At 40.9% G+C, this 18,805-nt stretch overlaps 1 protein-coding gene across 1 annotated transcript; it reads right to left on the bottom strand.

The window, feature by feature from the left end:
- Positions 1-5,742: 5,742 nt before the first annotated feature.
- Positions 5,743-14,136, bottom strand: LOC126407340 (myoD family inhibitor domain-containing protein-like). The gene is made up of 5 exons (XM_050072138.1): positions 14,076-14,136; positions 13,876-13,917; positions 13,645-13,734; positions 11,723-11,983; positions 5,743-8,612 (listed from the first exon to the last, which is right to left on the bottom strand). The coding sequence occupies exons 1-5, from the start codon at positions 14,134-14,136 to the stop codon at positions 8,341-8,343; spliced, it is 726 nt and encodes a 241-aa protein (XP_049928095.1). The 3' UTR covers positions 5,743-8,340.
- Between the last annotated feature and the right edge of the window lie 4,669 nt (positions 14,137-18,805).

Raw genomic sequence — 18,805 nt, 5'->3', positions numbered from 1 at the left:
TGTAACAGATTTTGGAGTTTGAAGATGTGACTGATGTGATTTGATTTTAATTTGTTCTAAACAACATACATATTAGGGATGGGCAACGATGAACAACTGGACTTTAATGAGCTTATTAGACCATAAAGTCAAAGATAACATAAGAAAAATCTGCAAACTTTCTGTTGCTGCTATTACATAGGTTACACGCAGAGCTGAAGGACCATCTCTGAGCTGCTGTCCTCCCGGTCGGCTGAAAGTCTGCCCAGTTAGCAGCAACTAACATTGCAGCGGATAACGTCCAACACTGAGACGTAAAATGGTCCCAACAGACCCACACAGACACCCTGAAATAACTTGACTCGTAATGTTTGCAGCGTGATGCTTAAGTTAGTCACTTGGTGTGTGTGTGTGTATGTGCGGGTGGACTCTCACCAGCTGTCCCCGGTGCAGCACTCACACTAAATAGTAAATGATATAAGCCATGGCTACATGTGGGTTGCAGTGATCGCTTATGTTGAACGAATACTGACAAAACAAGAAAAAAAAGAAGAGGACGGAAAAAAAAAACCAATAAATCCAACGTGGGTTGTCTTGCAAAGATAGGATTCACCTTTATTGATCCCACAGTTGAGAAATTCCAGGGTTACAGCAGTCAAGGAGAAAGAGTCAGATTAAAAATTTCGGAATTTAAAAACTTAAAAACTATGCATGCAAAAGAAAGTACAAAAATACGAAGACACAAAGATACAAGACTGATGGACCTCTGCTTTATTACAGACATAAATGTTATAGCATGCTGATTTAATTATTGTAAGTGTGCTGTGTTCACATGGAATCAAGAAGTCTGTAGACGGCAAATTGGATTTTATTTTAGAGGACGAGAGGAGGACGGTAAAATTGGGTGAGGCTGGCAGAGAATATTGGCAACAGTAGACGACATTGCCGTTCAAGGTCAAAATATTTTTACTTGTCGTCCTCAGAAAAGGAATTTACAAAGATGTGATGTCCCTCCACACAAGATGAAAACAGGGTTGATCTGAACTATATATTCTGGACATCACTAGAAAATGTTCATCATAAACAAGCACAAAATAATTTGAATATAATTTATTCAATTTTTTGTGTATCACTAACGTTTCGGCCGTCCTGGACCTTTGTGTTCAACACTCAAAACGTTAGTGTTACCAATAAATTGTGAAGCCGAGTAAAAGCAGTGTGTGGGATTTTCTGCTCAAAGACTCGAGTGATATATTCCAACGCACCTGCATCTGGGACAGCTGGATGTCCGAATACCTTTCTTCAAACTAATTCTATTTTGTGTGAAACAAATTTCATAAAATAAGAAACACGGCATCACCATTGCAACATATCATCATGCATGTTTCATTTTACTGTCGGACGGTTTTCCATCTGCCGTCTACCAACTGCCTGAGTCCATGTGAAAGCAGGATTACACATTATATCAATAGAACATTAACTAAAATATTAAGTACATTCATGACACCTGTCTCCTACCTTTTTCCTTTTACTGTAATAAGTCAGGTCTTTACAATCTGTTTGTGATAGATTCCAAGTATTGGACTGATGAGCAGTATAAGCATGCAGTTGAGTTGTAGCAGAGGAGTATATGTTTAGTACTGAACTCTCTTATGCTTGAATTACTCCTCATCCTGCAGTTATTGTGTGCAGAACTTGCTCTCAGGTATCTTCAATTCAAGATAAAAATTCAGCTTGCCATCAATATTTCATGCACAGCCATTTTTAACCCAACCCTCATTAGCTATGTTTTGATGTACTTCACTTTATCCCCCCCCCCCTCCTCTTCTCGCAGTAGAAAACACATGAAACTTGATGATATGCGCTGGTTTAGAAACCATTCCCCTCACTTATTAAAATGAGACAATGTGTTTATGATTGCCCCCCTCTGGTGTGTCTCTCTTCCCTTTGATCCGTCCTCTCTGCGTCAGCCTCAAATGTTAGATATTCAAATCTTGTTACATTTATTTTTGTTTCCTTTACAGCAGATGGGCACATCTGACAGACTGACTATTAGGTGTTATTATTTCCCCTTTTTTCAATAGACGCCACTTCATACACTACACGTAAACCTTGTTTTGATTGAGGAGGTTACAACCATTGTCATAAAGCTTTGGAGGCAGGCGAGAATACAAATAGACAGATTCTGAGGAAGAAAAAAAAGTGTTGAAAGGGTTGTTTTTGAAAAGCAGCTCAGGTTTAAAACAAACCGCTCCTCACTGGGTCATCCTCCGTCTGTGATGCCCAGTCTTGTTATCTCAGACTGCCAGTCCGACAACTGCTAAGAAAAAACAAGGTGTCGGTTTTCAACCTCAAGCCTCCGACACATGATGAGGTTGTCAACTGAACAGGCCACTTTATTTATAAATCTTCCTACCATGATACCAATGTAGAAGTGCATCTCAAACTCTGACTGTCGCCCGAACGAAAGCATGACGCAAAATAACAATGAAAGAAAAGTCAAACATTTTCGAAGCCGTATCAGTGAGCACGCCGCTCTTAGAAAACCAGAAAACTCTCTTTATGTGTTCATTTAACTGGTCACTTGTGTCGATTTTATTTTACCAGCATGACGGCTGAATCAGCGGACTCAGAACACCCGTCAAATTGATTTAATTTTTGTTTGTTGTTCTCATTCTGACTTTTTCTCAACCCTTTAATTCTAAGAACTTAATTTTCTACTAAGGCTGCAAAATCAGTCCAAAAGATTTTGTGCCAGACTTCTAACTTAAAATAATGTAGGGAGAACCCCATTGCTAAAAAACAAAAAATGTATGGATAAATGTACTGACTGAGTGATTACACTTATTTTTCTTCACACATCTCAGGCTGTTCATCTGTTTTATAAAAGGATGAACATCTGCAGAATGTACTTGAACTTCTTTATACAAGAAAGGGGAAAGAATTGGAGCTGATGTTATTTTAAGGTAATTATGGATTTATCTTGTATGTCACCCATATGATCACATGACACCCCTGCATTAAATAGTCCTAAATCTGAATTTGTGAGGTCTAAATTGCTGTGCACATTTTATCTAATTTAGTTTACCCATCTTTTAATTTAATTATTTATGTATTTTTTCAAAATGAGTCAAGCTCTTCTGCGTTAAAGTCCTCTTTTCTGATGTTACAAATCGTTAAACCTACCAGTGACCCTTGTTCTTTACTCCACTTACCTGTTGGCACAATGTACGTTAACTGAACTTACTCTAATAACAGTATTTCTACATAAAACCTTCTCTGCATGGGTCTCAACCTTAAACTTACCTGCTATGCTTGAATGAGAAAAAGATTATTTGTCCAAAAATCTGTCTTGTAAAGGTCTTTAAAAGCATTACATTTAACTGTTGATATCTGTCGACACCCTGACATAACTACCCAAGTTAGCGACACTTGAGGTATGAATGACCAACAGTTACAGCACTCTGATTTCCCACGCGCACTTGACACTAAAATGTCTCTAAATCTAAAAGAAAAGTTTAACTGAAGGACAGTTTCAAGAGAGGTGCTCATTTGATATGTTTATTTTTCTTAGTTTAATGTGACACATGGATGACTTGTGTGTGTCATTTCCTGAACCTGCACTGTCTTTGGTAAAAGTGCTTTCTTCACTCTCTTGTCTTGGTGTCAGCTACAGAGTCACCTTAAACAAGATTCTGTTGCACATGTCTGGTTACTGAATGCTAGGACTGGGGGAAAAAATTATACAGCATAGTATCGTGATATTTTTGTGTGGCGTATCTTATCATCACACAGTGCCAAGTATCGATTTTTTTCCTATATAAATTATTAACATCACAAATACAAATTCAACTTTAGGTAGCCGACAAGAATAACGTAATCAATTACTTTTTCAGTCCTCTAGATACATTTTACTGCTGCAAAAAAATGGCTGAGGTGAAATGAACAGACTGAAAACTTTACCTTATAAGATAAAAAAGATGTTGACAAAGTTTTCCTTCAGGGACATGATTCACAGTTGAAAAAAAGTTAATATTTTGCAGTATATAGCAATATATTTTAGCCCAATTCTCAGCATATTGCAACATATTTAAAATCACAATAATATTGTATTGTGACTTAAGTATCGTGATAATATCGTATCGTGGATCCTCCCACTGAATTCAAATAATTGTTTTTCATAAATTGGTTTGTTTTAAGAATGTAGTCTGTTTTTGTGTATGAACTCGCCCAGGACTCCCTTGAAAAAGAGGTTTTGAATCTCAGTGGGACTGTTCCTGGCATAAATTAAATAAATAAAAGTACAGTAGCTAGATATACAGTCATAAACAGGATTACTAAACATGCAGAGCAGCAAAAGTAGTCATAAACAATGTCAGTTTATAAAATACCTATCGTGTTAGAGTTTTTAACTGTGGAATGTAAACTCCACAATTAAAACCCACAAACACACACCAAAATAAAAATAGGACAGAGTAGTAATGGGGGTTCAGATATGGGCAACAATATATTATTATTAATAAAAAAGTTTAAATAATTTCTTGTAATTATTTTTCACCATTTTCACCAGCTTTTTTAATAGACTTTTTATTTCAAATTTTGATTGCCTTTTCTTAGTACAATTGTTTTTTGTGATTCATATTTCATTATGTTATTTTACTGGAAAAACAGGCACAAAGGTTTAGAGTTACAACTAATGATAATCATTGTACATTATTAATTCATCTGTAAAGTAATTGTTTGGTCTATAAAGTCAGAAAAATGCTCATAGCAATTTCTCGGAACCCCACGTGATGTCTTGAAATTAAAGATATATTGAAGATAATTTATCGACACATAAAATGACAAAAAGCAGCAAATCCTAACAAGTGATGGACCAGAACGAGAAAATATTTGTCATTTTTGCTTGGAAACACAACTTAAAAGGATTAATCTGTTAGCAAAATATTTAAAAGTTTATATCCAGAGCTAGTTTTTTTTTGTTTATTTTCACAACCGTAAAATCAAAAGCGGTGGCACTGTCACTGGCATCATTTTCATCAGTATTTTTCATTTTAGTGGTGATTTCAAATCAAACCTCAAATGCAAACCTAAACATCCATCTTGAAATAGCGCATCACTGTGTGGCTGTAACACGTGTAGGTCCTGAATCCACTCTGACAGTACCAGCTGTTTGTGATTTGTGGTGGTAGACATCAGCTGTGGGTAAAGGGTATAACAAATTGAGGGGGACAAGTGGAACAAACCTGAGTGTTTATTTGTTGGTGTATGCTCGCCATGCTCTAAATTGGACGTCACCGCTGTTTCTTGTCACCAGCAGAATCCAAATGTGTTGTGGGCAAAAGAGATACTTAAATTCGATTTACTCGCTCTAACATGATTTAAATGAGCCTCTTGGCTCGCCCGGACAGATTGACAGCATTGTCTTTATCGCCGCTTTGTTTTATTTTTGGCTGTTTACTCTGCCTCTCTGCTGTCATCTCACACGACGGCTTTAAAGGAGCCTGCTTCGATCTTCCGAGATCTGGGGAGAATGAGCATCCTTTTATGTTCTAAGTGCTTTATATGACAAATATGAAAAGGGATTCAAGAGAGAGCTGACAGGTTTTTTGTCGCCCTGTTCCTCAGCTGCAAAGAGCTGCGCAGGGAAAAGTCAGACCTGCAATCTTATAACATGAGAACCCGTACAAAGCTGAGCAAAGAGGTAGACCCCGCTCGTTCGGGGTCCTGCTGGGTCAAAGTCATTAAATGCAACTTGATGTACAAACAAAAGGTTTTATTTCTGTAGAATAAAGCCTGAATCCTGAACACACTGTAGCTTGAACACGCCGCAGTGCAGCAAGTTTCTGTGCTTGTTTATCACAAAATTGACCATTTCATTGTGCCGCAATGTGATCGAGAACAACACTAGAGTATTAATGAGCTTTAATTTTATTCACCCTGGCTATCCAAAGAGATTTAATGAGCAGAATAAATGACCTTGTCAGTTTCTTTTAATATTTCAAAAGGTCCTTGAATCTATTTCCCACGAAATCAAGTAGGAGATAAATAATGCATAATAATCTATTCCTTCCTCTTGTTAGTGTGGCTGTAGTGAGATGAGAATGCACTGGTGTTGAAGGAATAGTTTGGGAAACAGGCTCATTTACTTTCTTCCAGAGAGTTTGATAAGAAGATTGACACCATTCTCATGTCAGTGTTTAAATGATCTATGAAGCTGGAGCCAGGAAGCGGTTAGCTTAGCATGAAGAATGGAAACGGGGGGATACGACTAGCCTGGTAACCTCATGGTGATGACAAGATTCAAGGAGGTCAAAAATGGTCTTTTGGCTGTAGCTTCATATTTCACAGACAAAATGAGAGTGGTATGAAACCTATAATCTAATTCTAGGCAAAAAGTGTATTTCTCAAAAGTGTGGTTCTCAAAACCAAGATGTGCTTAGTTTAGCTTAGCGTAACGACTGGAAGGGTGGGAATCAGTTAACCAGGATCTGTCCAAAGTTCAGTAATTTGCCTGCCATAGACTATCACTCACTAAAACTGTATTACATTTATCACAATTTTTATCTGATTTGTGGTCAATGTGCCAATGATCCTTTTTTTTTTTTTTAAATTTACTTCGTTATAACGTGAATGAGGTGTCTATCTCAGTGTATTTTAGAGTTTAAAAAAAGTCTGAATTAATTTAAAAAGGGCTCTGTGTAATTTAGAGCATAGGAGTTGTCTGGACACAGTTCTCAACCTGGTGGTGGCTGAGCCGGTAGCTAACAGTGCTAACTCAGTGAACAGCCTTAGGGGGCGATCACACAGAAATGAGACACTAGAGACACGGACGCTTCAAAGACGCTTGAAACACTGGAAGCGCTTATTCAATGCGCGCTAGCTACTGGCGTCTGACGCTCAAAAAGTTGAAAATATTTCAACTTTTCAGCGTCTACGCGCGTCTACAAAAACGTGCGTCTAAAAAGACACCGGAAAAACGGCCGTCTAAAAAGACGCTTGAACGCCGGTCAGACGCGCCGTATCATAGGAAAACAATGGTTTTACTGGCGTTGCGTTTCTGGCGTTTCATCTCGGTGTGATCGCCCCCTTAAACAAAGGCAACCATTGTAGCCAACTTGGGGACTTTCTCACTAGATTAATGACTTTTCAGACCCTGTTTGCAACTTTATTTCTAAAAAGCTACAAGCGACAAATTTAGCGACTTATTCAGACCATCAGGGGAAAAGAGAAAATATAGTATATTGTAATTCATTCACATGCACGCTGCTCAGAGTCATCACAGTCCACGGCTTTTTCACCGTTAGTGCAGGTTCCTCCCCCTCTCTTCTTGCATCGTGCAGTAGGTGTAGGACAGGCAGGGCAAGAGGAGAGGAGGCACTGCTCGCCGTGGGAATTCAGTTGTAGCCTAGTGAGTTTCCCATTTGCCCCATCTCATTCTTTTCTATTGAATCTGTGAAGTTTAAATTCTTCCATTAATGCACATAAGCATATGCCATCAACTTTCAGCGACTTTTAGAGTGAGCGCTAACTACTTCCATTGGAAAAGACTGAGCAACACTGACAGCAACATTGCTAAAATAGCTAATGGTGTTAACTAATGGGGAATTAGAGGGTGGGCACTACGCTTCTGTGACAACACCGTCCTGATGTCAGCAGTAACCGCCTCATGAGCGCAGTTGTGCAAGTGGTATACACATATACACTAACATGCATGTATGGCCGGACCGGCTCACCACAACAAACCACAGAGAAGCTCAGATCACAACACACACAGCTGGAGGGTGACGTCATTCTCTGCTCAGGACGCCATCACTCCACTTTATCTTATAGCAAATACAGAACCTCTAACAGTAACAGTAGAGTATCTCGTTGGTTTAATTGAACACAAAAGGACAAGAGGTTTTACGTTCAGTAATTTGTGATCTTACGAGATGTTGAGGGTTGGATTAGTTGAGCCAGGCTAGTCATTCCTCCCATCTCCCAGGCTTTATGCTAAGTTTAGCTAACGTTGAATCACATCCTGGCCCCAGCTCAGTACTTAAGAGAAACAAATATGAGAATTTCCCAAAATATTTTACTTATTTCAAAGTGCTTTAGTTTATAAAGGCACTTAAAATTGCCTTTACTGATGAAGAGAAGTGTGACGCGCTGGAGTCAGATCTTCCCTCTTTGAAAAGTGACCATTCAGAGTTTGGTTTTAGCAGCATGTGTTGTAAGATAATTAGTAGATAGACTGGTGATGACAAAGAAATGTCATTGCAGAACTAGTGAATCCAACGTTGGTTAGAATGTCTGTTGTTTCAGTCTCATCATGTCTTTTAGTATATTAGTCCTCAGGCCTGATGGTCCAGCCGCGTCCTAGCTGCGATGGCAGATCTCGCAGCACTCCAGACAAAACTCAAGACACTCGGTCGGCTCGCAGCAAGACTCAAACAGCACCGAGTGGCAGTGGGCATGGCAGTTGAGCTCCTCCACGGGCGCCTCCTCTATGGCCGAGCAGCAGCGGGCGCAGGCGTGGCAGCAACAGGAGCAGAGGGTGTGGAGGCAGGAGGAGCACGCCTCCAGCAGACCCAGGAGCAGCATGGAGCACTGGCACCACAGGCACGCCAGCAGCAGGTGTAAACAAGAGTCTGTGGGTGAGGAGAAATGAGACAGAGAAGTGATTTTGCCACAAATATCACATCTGAGGTCACAGAGAAGCTGTTGTATGTTCTAAACGCCTGTCAGACACCATCAGAAACAGGGATTAACGATTCTATTAACCCTAAATTAATCTCTCGCATGTTTATTTGTGGTGCCAACGAGAACATAAAAGAGAAACAACTCTGCCGCAGTGATCAAGTGTGATTGTGTTTACTTAATCACAGAGCTTCCTTCAGTCCTCGAGGGAAAATAAAAAAGGCCACCGAGGCTGCCAGTGATGAACAACAACTAGGAAGAAGCTGTCACAAGATAATTGCTCTCCTGCCCAAATTAGGTGCAGATGAAATTGCATATATTAACCCCGCTGGTGTGTTACAGTGCATCTCTCGCGATCCTAACTGTTGTATTGTTACTCAGCTGCTGTTTTCATCCTCGCAAGGACCAGGTAGTGAGTGAGCTCATGCAAATCGAGCTGTTTTATCCTGTTTACTCAAGGAAGTAAATGAAAAGCAGATGGCAGAATTCCCTGGGGAGTGGGGTTCAGCGTTTTCCTGCTTAGCCGCTCGAATTATACACCCCAGCACATAACTTATGCTAATACCTATATATATGTGTGTAGATGAAAAAGGAGCATTATGTGTGGCTACTGTATTGATTTAATGCATAACTTCACAGAGATAACAACATGAACACAAGGATAAACAAGGAGTGGCCCGCTGCACGCTTTGATAAAACTGGAAGAAAGTGCAGCAGTCTGAAAGTCTTCAAGGGAAACTTTTTAGAGATCTATTTGTGTCAGAAGAGAGATTGTCTTTGGTGGTAACTGAAAAATCATATGAATGTTTCAAACAGTTTTTATGCTCTTTCACTGTAACTATAACTTTCCAATAATGGTGCATGATAAACCAAATTTATTAAATTACCAACAGCAGCCCAAAACGCAGTCCAAAATATGTACTGTAATAATGTTATTAATCCAAGTATACATATAAAAGTATACTTAAAATGTAAGTTTGAGAATTCAAATGTTGTTAATCAATGTATTATATGTCAGGATAAATATGACAATTTATTGTGATTTTAGTTTTATATCATATTGTCCACTGCTGTTTAAAGAGTCCATCGACTCAAAAATGTTTATGTACCTTAAAATGTCTGACCTGAACTATACTGACTTCATTAGTTACTAGAGAATTGTTTTCACATTCCTGTAATTGAGGTGCCGATGTCTTAGCCTGGAAATCCAGACCCAAATCTAGAAAGATTTAGGGTCCTATGAGTAATGCAAATGGCCCAACTCGAGGGGCGGCACCCAGCACACATTTGAAAATATCACTGTACGCAATTGGATAACACTACAACCAATCAGAAGTATACACGGGGTGACGTATCCAGAGCTTAGCTACCAGCGGAGCTAACTGGTAGATTAGACTTTTGTTGTATCTGGTCGGCAAAACAGCAAAAACGTCCTTCTTGCAAAGGAAAGATTCGAGCGCCGTCTTCTGTTCCTCTTTCAGAGAAAAAGCCAAGTCTAACTCGTTCATTGTAGCGGCCAAAGCCGTTTCAAACAACTGGTGTTCATCCGTAGCCATCTTGCAATGTTTACTGACTGATTCCGGACTTCGTCGTCGCAGCACTGTCGTCATCTGTTTAGCTCGCCTCTGGCCCGCCTATATCAGATACACCGATGTGATTGGTGCAGCTCGGCTCCAACGGCATGGGTAATGAGCATCATTACTGATTGCCAGAGTGACTCGCTGAGCAAATTCAAATTGTGCTCTCGCGAGAATTTCCAGGGTACCGATGTGCATTGCCCTAAAATCTGGATTCAAACGTATGCCAAGCAAGATAGATCATATACGTCATTAATATGACAGCCCATTGTTGTCTAATATTGGAAACACATATTAGCGGTAAGTACAGAAAGCAGAGTTTGCGTTAGCATAGCAAAGGTTTTGACAGCAAACTTGGTAGGGTGTGTAGTTTTTGGATGTTAACTGGACCCTGGAGCATCCTTCCACTGTCTGCCAAAAACCCCATCATATCAGATAGCTTAAGATAGCTCATTAGTGTACATTTCACAACCATTAGCGCTGTGTAAGCCACTGACAGTTAGCCTACAAGCTCACCACAAGCTCACCAAACAACACAAACAAAACAACACTTAGTATTCTGATACGTATACTGGCCGCCAATTTTGGTGCACAACAGACTCCTCATCTCTCACATGTATGGCTGAGTCTCTCCAATGTTTCCTCTAACATTAGCCATCATTATGCACGCTGCTCTTTCACCAGCCAACCTAACGCTAGTCACGTATCCATCTATTTTCATCCGGGTTTTCGGGGCCAGGTTGTAGGGGCAGCAGGCTTAGCAAGGTACCCCAGACGTCCGTCTCCCCAGCAACACTTTCCTGCTCCTCCTGGGGGATCTGGAGGTGTTTCCAGGCCAGATGAGATATACAGTCCCTCCAGTGTGTTCTGAGTCTGCCCCAGGGCCTCCCACCAACTGGATGTCCCAGAAAACCTCTAACGGGAGGCCCCCAGGAGGCATCCTGATCAGATGCCTGAACCACCTCCACTGGCCCCTTTCGACAGGAAGGAGCAGCAGCTCTACTCTGAGCTCCCTCGACATGTCCGAGCTCCTCACTCTATCTGTAAGGCGGAGGCCAGCCACCCTATGGAGGAAATTCATTTCAGCAGCTTGTATCACCAATCTAATTTCTTTCTGTCTGTGATGTCAAGAGTCAGCACGCCTGGGTACCTGCACCTGCCTGCTGCCTGGCACACAATACACATGACCCCGATGCTTCCCACCTTGGGCAGTGGCCCCAGGGTGTTTCCTCAGCCTCTGGGGGGACCCTGGTTTCCTCATACCAGGTGAGGTACTCAATCATCTTCTAGACCGTTTCATTCAGGGTCTTCTTAAATCGCTCTTAGTCTGGCCGGCTTACCTGGGACCACTCTGCTTTAGGAGACGTAAATGCCAGACCTATGTCCACATTTCATTTTAGTGTTGTGCCAGCGCTGGAGAAAGCGGAAAAAACTAAACCTAGCGCAAGAAATAGTGGTGGGGGGGGCATGATTGCTGTGCCTACCAGTTGCTGTAGCAGTAGGTTGGTGTGAGCCAGCCACACTCCTCGCACTCCTCTTGCTCTTCCTGCTGCTGCTGCTGTGCACCGACAAGCTGGAGCCCTGCAGTCGGCTCAGGCCTGGGGGAGGAGCGGGGAGACTGTGGTCTGGGACTGTGAGGCCACATCGTGGGCAGGTGGGCTTTTGGAGGTCACACTGAGGCTTCTTAAACCTGGCTGCCTCCTGCGAGGCCTCTGCTGGTGGGACTGCAGCAGGTAGAGGCTGGGCTGGGCAAAATAACAAACAAACATACAGGGAAGAGTCTTATTACCCCATCACAGAGCAAGAATAGAATTACTCCGTGTTGAAGCTTCGGAGTGAGCACGAAGCTATAATCAATCTGGGCATTAAAGGGATAGTTTGGATTTTTTTTTTAAGTGTGTTGTATGAGTAAGATCTTAAAGCCAGTGCAGTATTTAAGAATACTGAAGCTACTGAAGAAAAGGAGTGGTGTGACTGATGGAGGGGGCTCTGGTGATGATGTGAGCGGCAGAGTTCTGGACCAGATGAAGTTTGTGGATGGACTTGAGGGGAAGACCAAAAAAGAGTGAGTTACAGTAATCAATACGGGATGCATTCTCGGAACCCATCGGCTGTATTCGGCGTCTGACATCCGGCAGACGGCGATACAGCCTCTGGGGGCAGACCCCCAATTTTTTGGCATTCCGGTTTGATTTGGGCGGAGGAGGCGAATATCCGTTTCCGACTTCCGTTTATATATAAGTAAATATGCTGAACCATTGCGATGGATTCAGAGTTTGCAGTGACGCCAATTATGTTCCGCCTCGTTAGTTCACTGCACAGACCGTTTAACCTGTTAACAACTGCAGCCGGCTCAAATGTGATTGGTCAATATCACGCGGACTACAAACAGCCTACAACCGGAAACCAGGGCTCTTCCGCTCTTCTTCCGGAGGCAAGATCTCCGGGGTTTGCCTACAGACTCTACATTCACTGAATGTAGAGTCTGTTTATAGAGACTATACGGGATATAACCAGGCACTACCCTGCGGTGTGAGGGAGTGCTGCCGAGGATGACCCCCAGACTCTTAAACTGCGGGGAGGGGGAGACTGAGGAGTTATCAATATCAAGTGTGAAACTGTCAATTTTTGCCAGCGTGGATTTGGTGCCAATGAGAAGTTACTCAGTTTAATCACTGTTAAATTTGAGGAAGTTGGTAGACCAACCACTCCTGTGTTCTGTGAAGTAAAATTACTATTTTTATCAATGGAATCTGGTGCCTTTGAAGGGAGCATAGATGGACAGTGCACACTTAAACTGGTATTTATTTTTGTAGGTGGCATACACCTATCAACTAAAACATTAAAAAAAAAACCCACCCACAAGTGACGTGAATAACCCTGTTCACCTCGTTACAATACAATGTTCTGCTGGACTCAAAGGCTCTACCACCAACTCCCTAGGTCCAGACACCACAGGACACACCCAGAGGTGATGTGTCGATGCCTAGACAGGTCAGAGCCAAGGCCGATCCATGGTGGGGCCTCTGACCTGTTGAGGTGTGGACACAGGACCTCTGAGATACCGTCACGTCCCACGGGTCCCACCACATGTCAGGTGGCATCCAAATGAATGCAAGGACCTATGGTTTAACAGCAGGATGTTGAGTTGCAATGAGATGATCGATGTTATAAACTTCAAATGTCAGTGGTTTTAATGTTTTGTGAACATGTGAACCATCCCTTTAAAATTCGAGACACACTGGTAAGTGTAAAACAGCTTTGAAACACAGAGTCATTGTTTTGCACGCAGGACTTTTCTTTTCATTTTCTTTACATGTTGTGGTAGCGGATAGCCCCACGTCGAGAATAACAACATTTCATTTAGGTCATTGTATTGTTCACAGATCTCACGGTTTCCACTTACTGCTGATGAGGTCAGCGGGGATGGTATTTCCTCTGCTAATAGGGTCACGTGCTGGAAGGATTTCCTGCGCTGATTTTAAAGACGCACTACCTTGAGAGACATTAAGAGAAAGTGATGTTAAAGACGTATTAAAAGATATGACAGATTTATTACTGACCACTCAGTAGTCATTTATCAAAATCGCTACCATTTAATATGTGTAGTGTAGACCTGATTTAAAGAGCTCCTTACCATCACATGATTTATTAAGATGCTTCAGTGTCCCAGGAAACACTTAAAACTTTAAATATTGTTGGGACAAAAATGGTCAAATTTACGGGTAATAAATAGCAGCACAAAATATTGTCTCTTTGTCTGAAACACGAGGCAAGAGCAGCAGCGTGAAGACACATATTTTACAGCTTATGTCAGGTCAGATCATGAGCACTTGCCTTTAGTCGGGTTGCCGTGTTCCTCCGTCCTGTCCACAGGTGAATGGTCTCCTTCTAACATGTTTGATACTCATGACTGCTCAGGAGCTCCTTTACACTTCATTCAACCGTTCACCTTTCTCATCTCCCTGCTTCTGTCGGCACCAAGAGGTCAGGAAACCTCCAACAACACCCAACATGCCGCCCTGAGTCACCGCTCAGGAGACTGTGAGCTGTACTCTTTGTGTGTGTGTGTGTTTTGTTGTTGTTCAGTGACTTAACAACACTCCCCTTCCCAGCAGATTCCTGAGTCGCCGCTCTAAACATGCTGATCACAGAGCAGCTGAGACGTCCGAGGTCTGATTGTGTGACTTTAGTTTGCCTTCTCTGTTCTGCTTTTAGTCACCTAACACGATGGAGGCACATGCCCCACGAGTGTGTTAGCTGAATACTGTATGTATGCAAGCTCTCGCGCCCTCTTATGCACACAAACACACACACACACACACACACACACAGACCTGTCAAAGTTGTGCATGATCTACCATTCTGTTTGCAACTAAATGCAATTACTAATTTGCTGTATTTATGTTAATCCATGTTTTCACTTTAATAGTCTGTTAGTCAGTTTTTATTTCTGTATCATGCAAAATGTTTGGCCGATCCCACATGAGATAAGAAGACACTGCTTGATATCGAACATACAAAATATAACAATACATCTTCAAGTACAACTAAACAAAACAGCATGAGTAATAACATTATATGTACCTCTATATACTTTCAAACAACATTTATGTCATTGATCTCCATCCATCCATTTTCATCCGCTTATCCGGGGCCAGGTCACAGGGGCAGCAGGCCAAGCAAAGCACCCCAGACGTCCCTCTCCCCAGCAACACTTTCCAGCTCCTCCTGGGGGACCCCAAGGTGTTCCCAGGCCACATGGGATATGTAACCCCTCCAGCGTGTTCTGGGTCTGCTCCGGGGCCTCCTACCAGTGAGACGTGCCCGGAACACCTCTAACGGGAGGCGGCCAGGGGGCATCCTGATCCAATCCCCGAACCACCTCAACTGACCCCTTTCAACTCAAAGGAAATGTAGACAATTTTTGATGAATTAAAGTAAAGGGGGCCGTGTTTAACAACAGCAAACTACATCAAACCTCCAATTAAACCAGCTCAGTGGCCTAGCGGTAGAGTGTCCGCCCCAAGACTGGGAAGTCGTGGGTTCGATCCCCGGCCAGGTCATACCAAAGACTAAAAATGGGACCCATTGCCTCCCTGCTTGGCACTCAGCATCAGGGGTTGGAATTGGGGGGTTAGATCACCACATGATTCCCGAGCACGGCACCGCTGCTGCTCACCGCTCCCTCAGGGGATGGGTCAAATGTGGAGAACAAATTTCACATACTCAGGTGTGTGACAATCAGTGGGACTTTAACTTAACTTAACTTAAAAAGCCTCACACAACTCCTGCAGTGTAATCCAAGTCTCATTTATCCAGTTGATGCTCAGTACTTCTCACACACATGCATTCTTGCCAAAACCTTGCGATTTAAAACACTTCCGCATTAACAGTCTCACACAGGGAGGAGCAGTGCGTCTGTGCAAGCATGTCCATTTGAACTCTGCTCAAAAACTCTGCACGAGCAGAGAACAAACACACACTTGCAAGGTTGTTATAGCTAACTAAAACTAGGTGTGAACAATTTTTTTTAATTAACTGAAATTTTAAAAACAAAAACTAGACTTTAGAAAAAAACAGAAATGGCTGAATATTACAAAACTAAAATAGAATGCAAATAAACAGGAAATGTATTTTTAGCCTTTGTCAATTTGGACAAATTTGTCAAAACAACAACATGAGAAGGCGTTAGTACCACATGCAAGTAGAACGCATGGACCTGCATGTTTTAAATAGTAAAGTTTTAGTGTAAATGCATGTGTTTGATTACAACAGGACAAATTGCACTTGGATTATACTGCACCAGCTGTGTGAGTGTTTGTAAAAAGGTGTTTTTACACAGTTTTGCTGTCGTTACACGTGGCCCCCTTTCACTGCAACACATCAAGGACTTTGTCAGTTTTTGGATTCTTTGTTTACAGTGGAAGGATGCAAAAAAATCTGAGTTTCTCTCATGACTTCAGCATAAAACGGGGTGAGTAATTAATATACAAATGATAATTTGTGGGTAAAGTATTCCTTTAATCTTAATATGTACTTGAGGGCATAGAGTGATAGTGAGCCATTCAAGAGTTTTTATTTTAACCTCCCAGAACAAAATGAAACCATTACTGAGTAATTAATTACAGTCAGTGACACTGAAATCTCTGCATGTGGAAATGTTGTTTTCCCACAGATGAGTATTTCATGGAGATATTGGACACATGGGCGACAGCATCTTCATTACACGCTGATGAGAAGATGAACAGAGACCAGCCCCTTTCTACACGGCTGTTGACTAAGTGCTGTCAAAAGTGCTGCGCTGAAAAACATGTTGACTCGCCCGCCTCACTGTGAGTATATGGCACATCAAAGCAACACATAAGTGAAGCTGTTGAAGTTGTCGAGCACCATGCTAACTTTCAGTCAGTGAACGCAGCAGTGGAGAGGCAGCCAGAGGAAAATGTCGTCTAATAGGCTGACAGCGAATCAAAGGAAGCTCTGGGAGGCAACAGCAAACTTAAAGCTAACTCGTTATCAGCAAAGACAATTACTGACATTAGTCAAAACAGTGAGCTGGAGAATCTGAGGCCTTTGTTCTGGATTTGGTGGTGAAGTCTACAGTAACAGCTTCACTTCATGGTGTGACGCCATTGTTTATTTATTTATTTTCCCTATTATTATTATGGCATTTTACATGATGGTATGATAAAGGAGGGTAAACAAAATCTTTCAGTGATCATCAAAAGCAAAACAAACATGAATATTAACAAAAATGCTTTAGAAATATATTTGAAAAAAAAAAACAATCTGCAGCTTATGTAATAATTTAATGTTAATCATCATTACTTGCAGTAGGAATTTATATTTATTATTTTAATTTATTACTTTAATGCATGCAGAATCTTACATCCATTTTTTCTTTGTTCATATAGGTAACAATTACTGCTTGCACACCAACTACATAAAACACACACTGCTAAATTCAGAATTGTAAATTCCAGCAATATTGTGAGGGATCTGATTTGCACAAAGCATCCATGTGAATAGATCATTTTGAATTATGTCATCATAGTTTAGTTTGATTTAAATAATTCAAATTTCTTATTAGAATTAGCCAAACTAAAATCCAGAGAAACACAACCCTGCTCTCGCTGTTGATATTCAGTCAAAAATATGTACACATTTCACATTTATTTTCTAGTGACAGCGTGTGGTATTAAGTCTATACGTGTGCTGTTATGAGTCTATGAATGAATTAATTTATTTTGACCAAAATGGAAAATAAAAAAACAAGCAAAACATCAACAGACATGCTCGAAAAGGAGCAGGAAGAAGTGTACACTTATATAACCCTACCTCCTCCTCAGTATTCATGTCTCATTTAAAATTGTCTATACTATCCCAAACTTATTTACAACCATAAATACAGATAAATAAACAAGTCTTAGATATTAAATATACAAACCCCATCTCAACCAAATAACAAACATGTAACATTAAATATCAATGATTGTCTGAATACCTGATTTTTTAAACACAAATGTGTGATGGTGATTAAATAAACATGAACTCACAAACAATCATCAGGGTTTACATATATTTATTACATTAAAAACTGACACTTTGGACACACAATTACAGACAAACACATTTTTATAAATACAGTATTATGTGCACAGCGTCTATTGCAAATACTCCAACTGTTATAAAAGTGAAATGTTTGTAACGTTCTTTATTTCAGCGGAAACACAGTGTTAATAAAACCATAAGTTACACACAGGAACAGGAAAACAAACCAGACGGTGACATCGATAAAACACATTTCAGTAAACCGATGTGCATCATACAAGTAGTTTTAATGTACAGAGACAACAGAGAGAAGCCACGGCACAGACTGTAATACATGTTTTCAGATATGTCATCAACAGAAAACAGTCACAGCAAAACATCTCTGGCTTTGCTGTAATGTAACATCCACATTCACCCTGTGTTATTTCTTTGAGCTATCACAATAACAGACAAACAGTCGTTCTCTACACAGTATTATAACAACTAGTCCTGTACTTTGGCCTTTGGAGGGAATCATTTACATGAAAAGGGTAGGATTCAAAGATCAAGATCAAAAATTTTTTATGTGTGTAGTTCACATGTGAGCACCTGTAAGGCTTTTTATCATATCTTTAAACTATTTGTTTATTTATTCATTTGTTTTTAATCTCTGGCTGATCAGAAAAGCAGAAAATAATAAAGTAATAGGCCAGCACAAAAACTATAGACGTCACTATATTTCACTTTCCTTTCTTTAAGGTCTAAAGTCAAAGGAAAATGTCCACTTTTGCAGACATGTAGTCATCAATAGGCAACAACATCAGACCGGTTTGCTTGTGTATGAAACTATGAATATATGAACTATGTAATGAGCCACAGTTCGGAAAATCTTAATGGTATTATGTGAGAATTTCAGGCCGACTGGTACAACACACTGACGATTAAAATGAAGTGAAGGTGGTAGGGTTTATATCCCTGAATGTTCAACAAAGGCTAACTTAACTCAAACGATCCAGTCTGAATCCTTTCTTTTG

This window comes from Epinephelus moara, chromosome 20, assembly GCF_006386435.1.
Source record: "Epinephelus moara isolate mb chromosome 20, YSFRI_EMoa_1.0, whole genome shotgun sequence".
NCBI classification, from domain to species: domain Eukaryota; kingdom Metazoa; phylum Chordata; class Actinopteri; order Perciformes; family Serranidae; genus Epinephelus; species Epinephelus moara.
Note: the sequence above shows the minus strand (reverse complement) of the source record. Positions and strands in the feature narration are given on the sequence as shown.

Coding starts and splice junctions, on each gene's coding strand:
- LOC126407340 (XM_050072138.1), bottom strand. CDS start 14,136: ATGTTAGAAGGAGACCATTCACCTGTGGACAGGACGGAGGAACACGGC. Junction 13,918..14,075: donor ACACGGCAACCCGACTAAAG/GCAAGTGCTCAT, acceptor TAAAGTTTTAAG/TGTTTCCTGGGACACTGAAG. Junction 13,735..13,875: donor TCTTAATAAATCATGTGATG/GTAAGGAGCTCT, acceptor ATGTCTCTCAAG/GTAGTGCGTCTTTAAAATCA.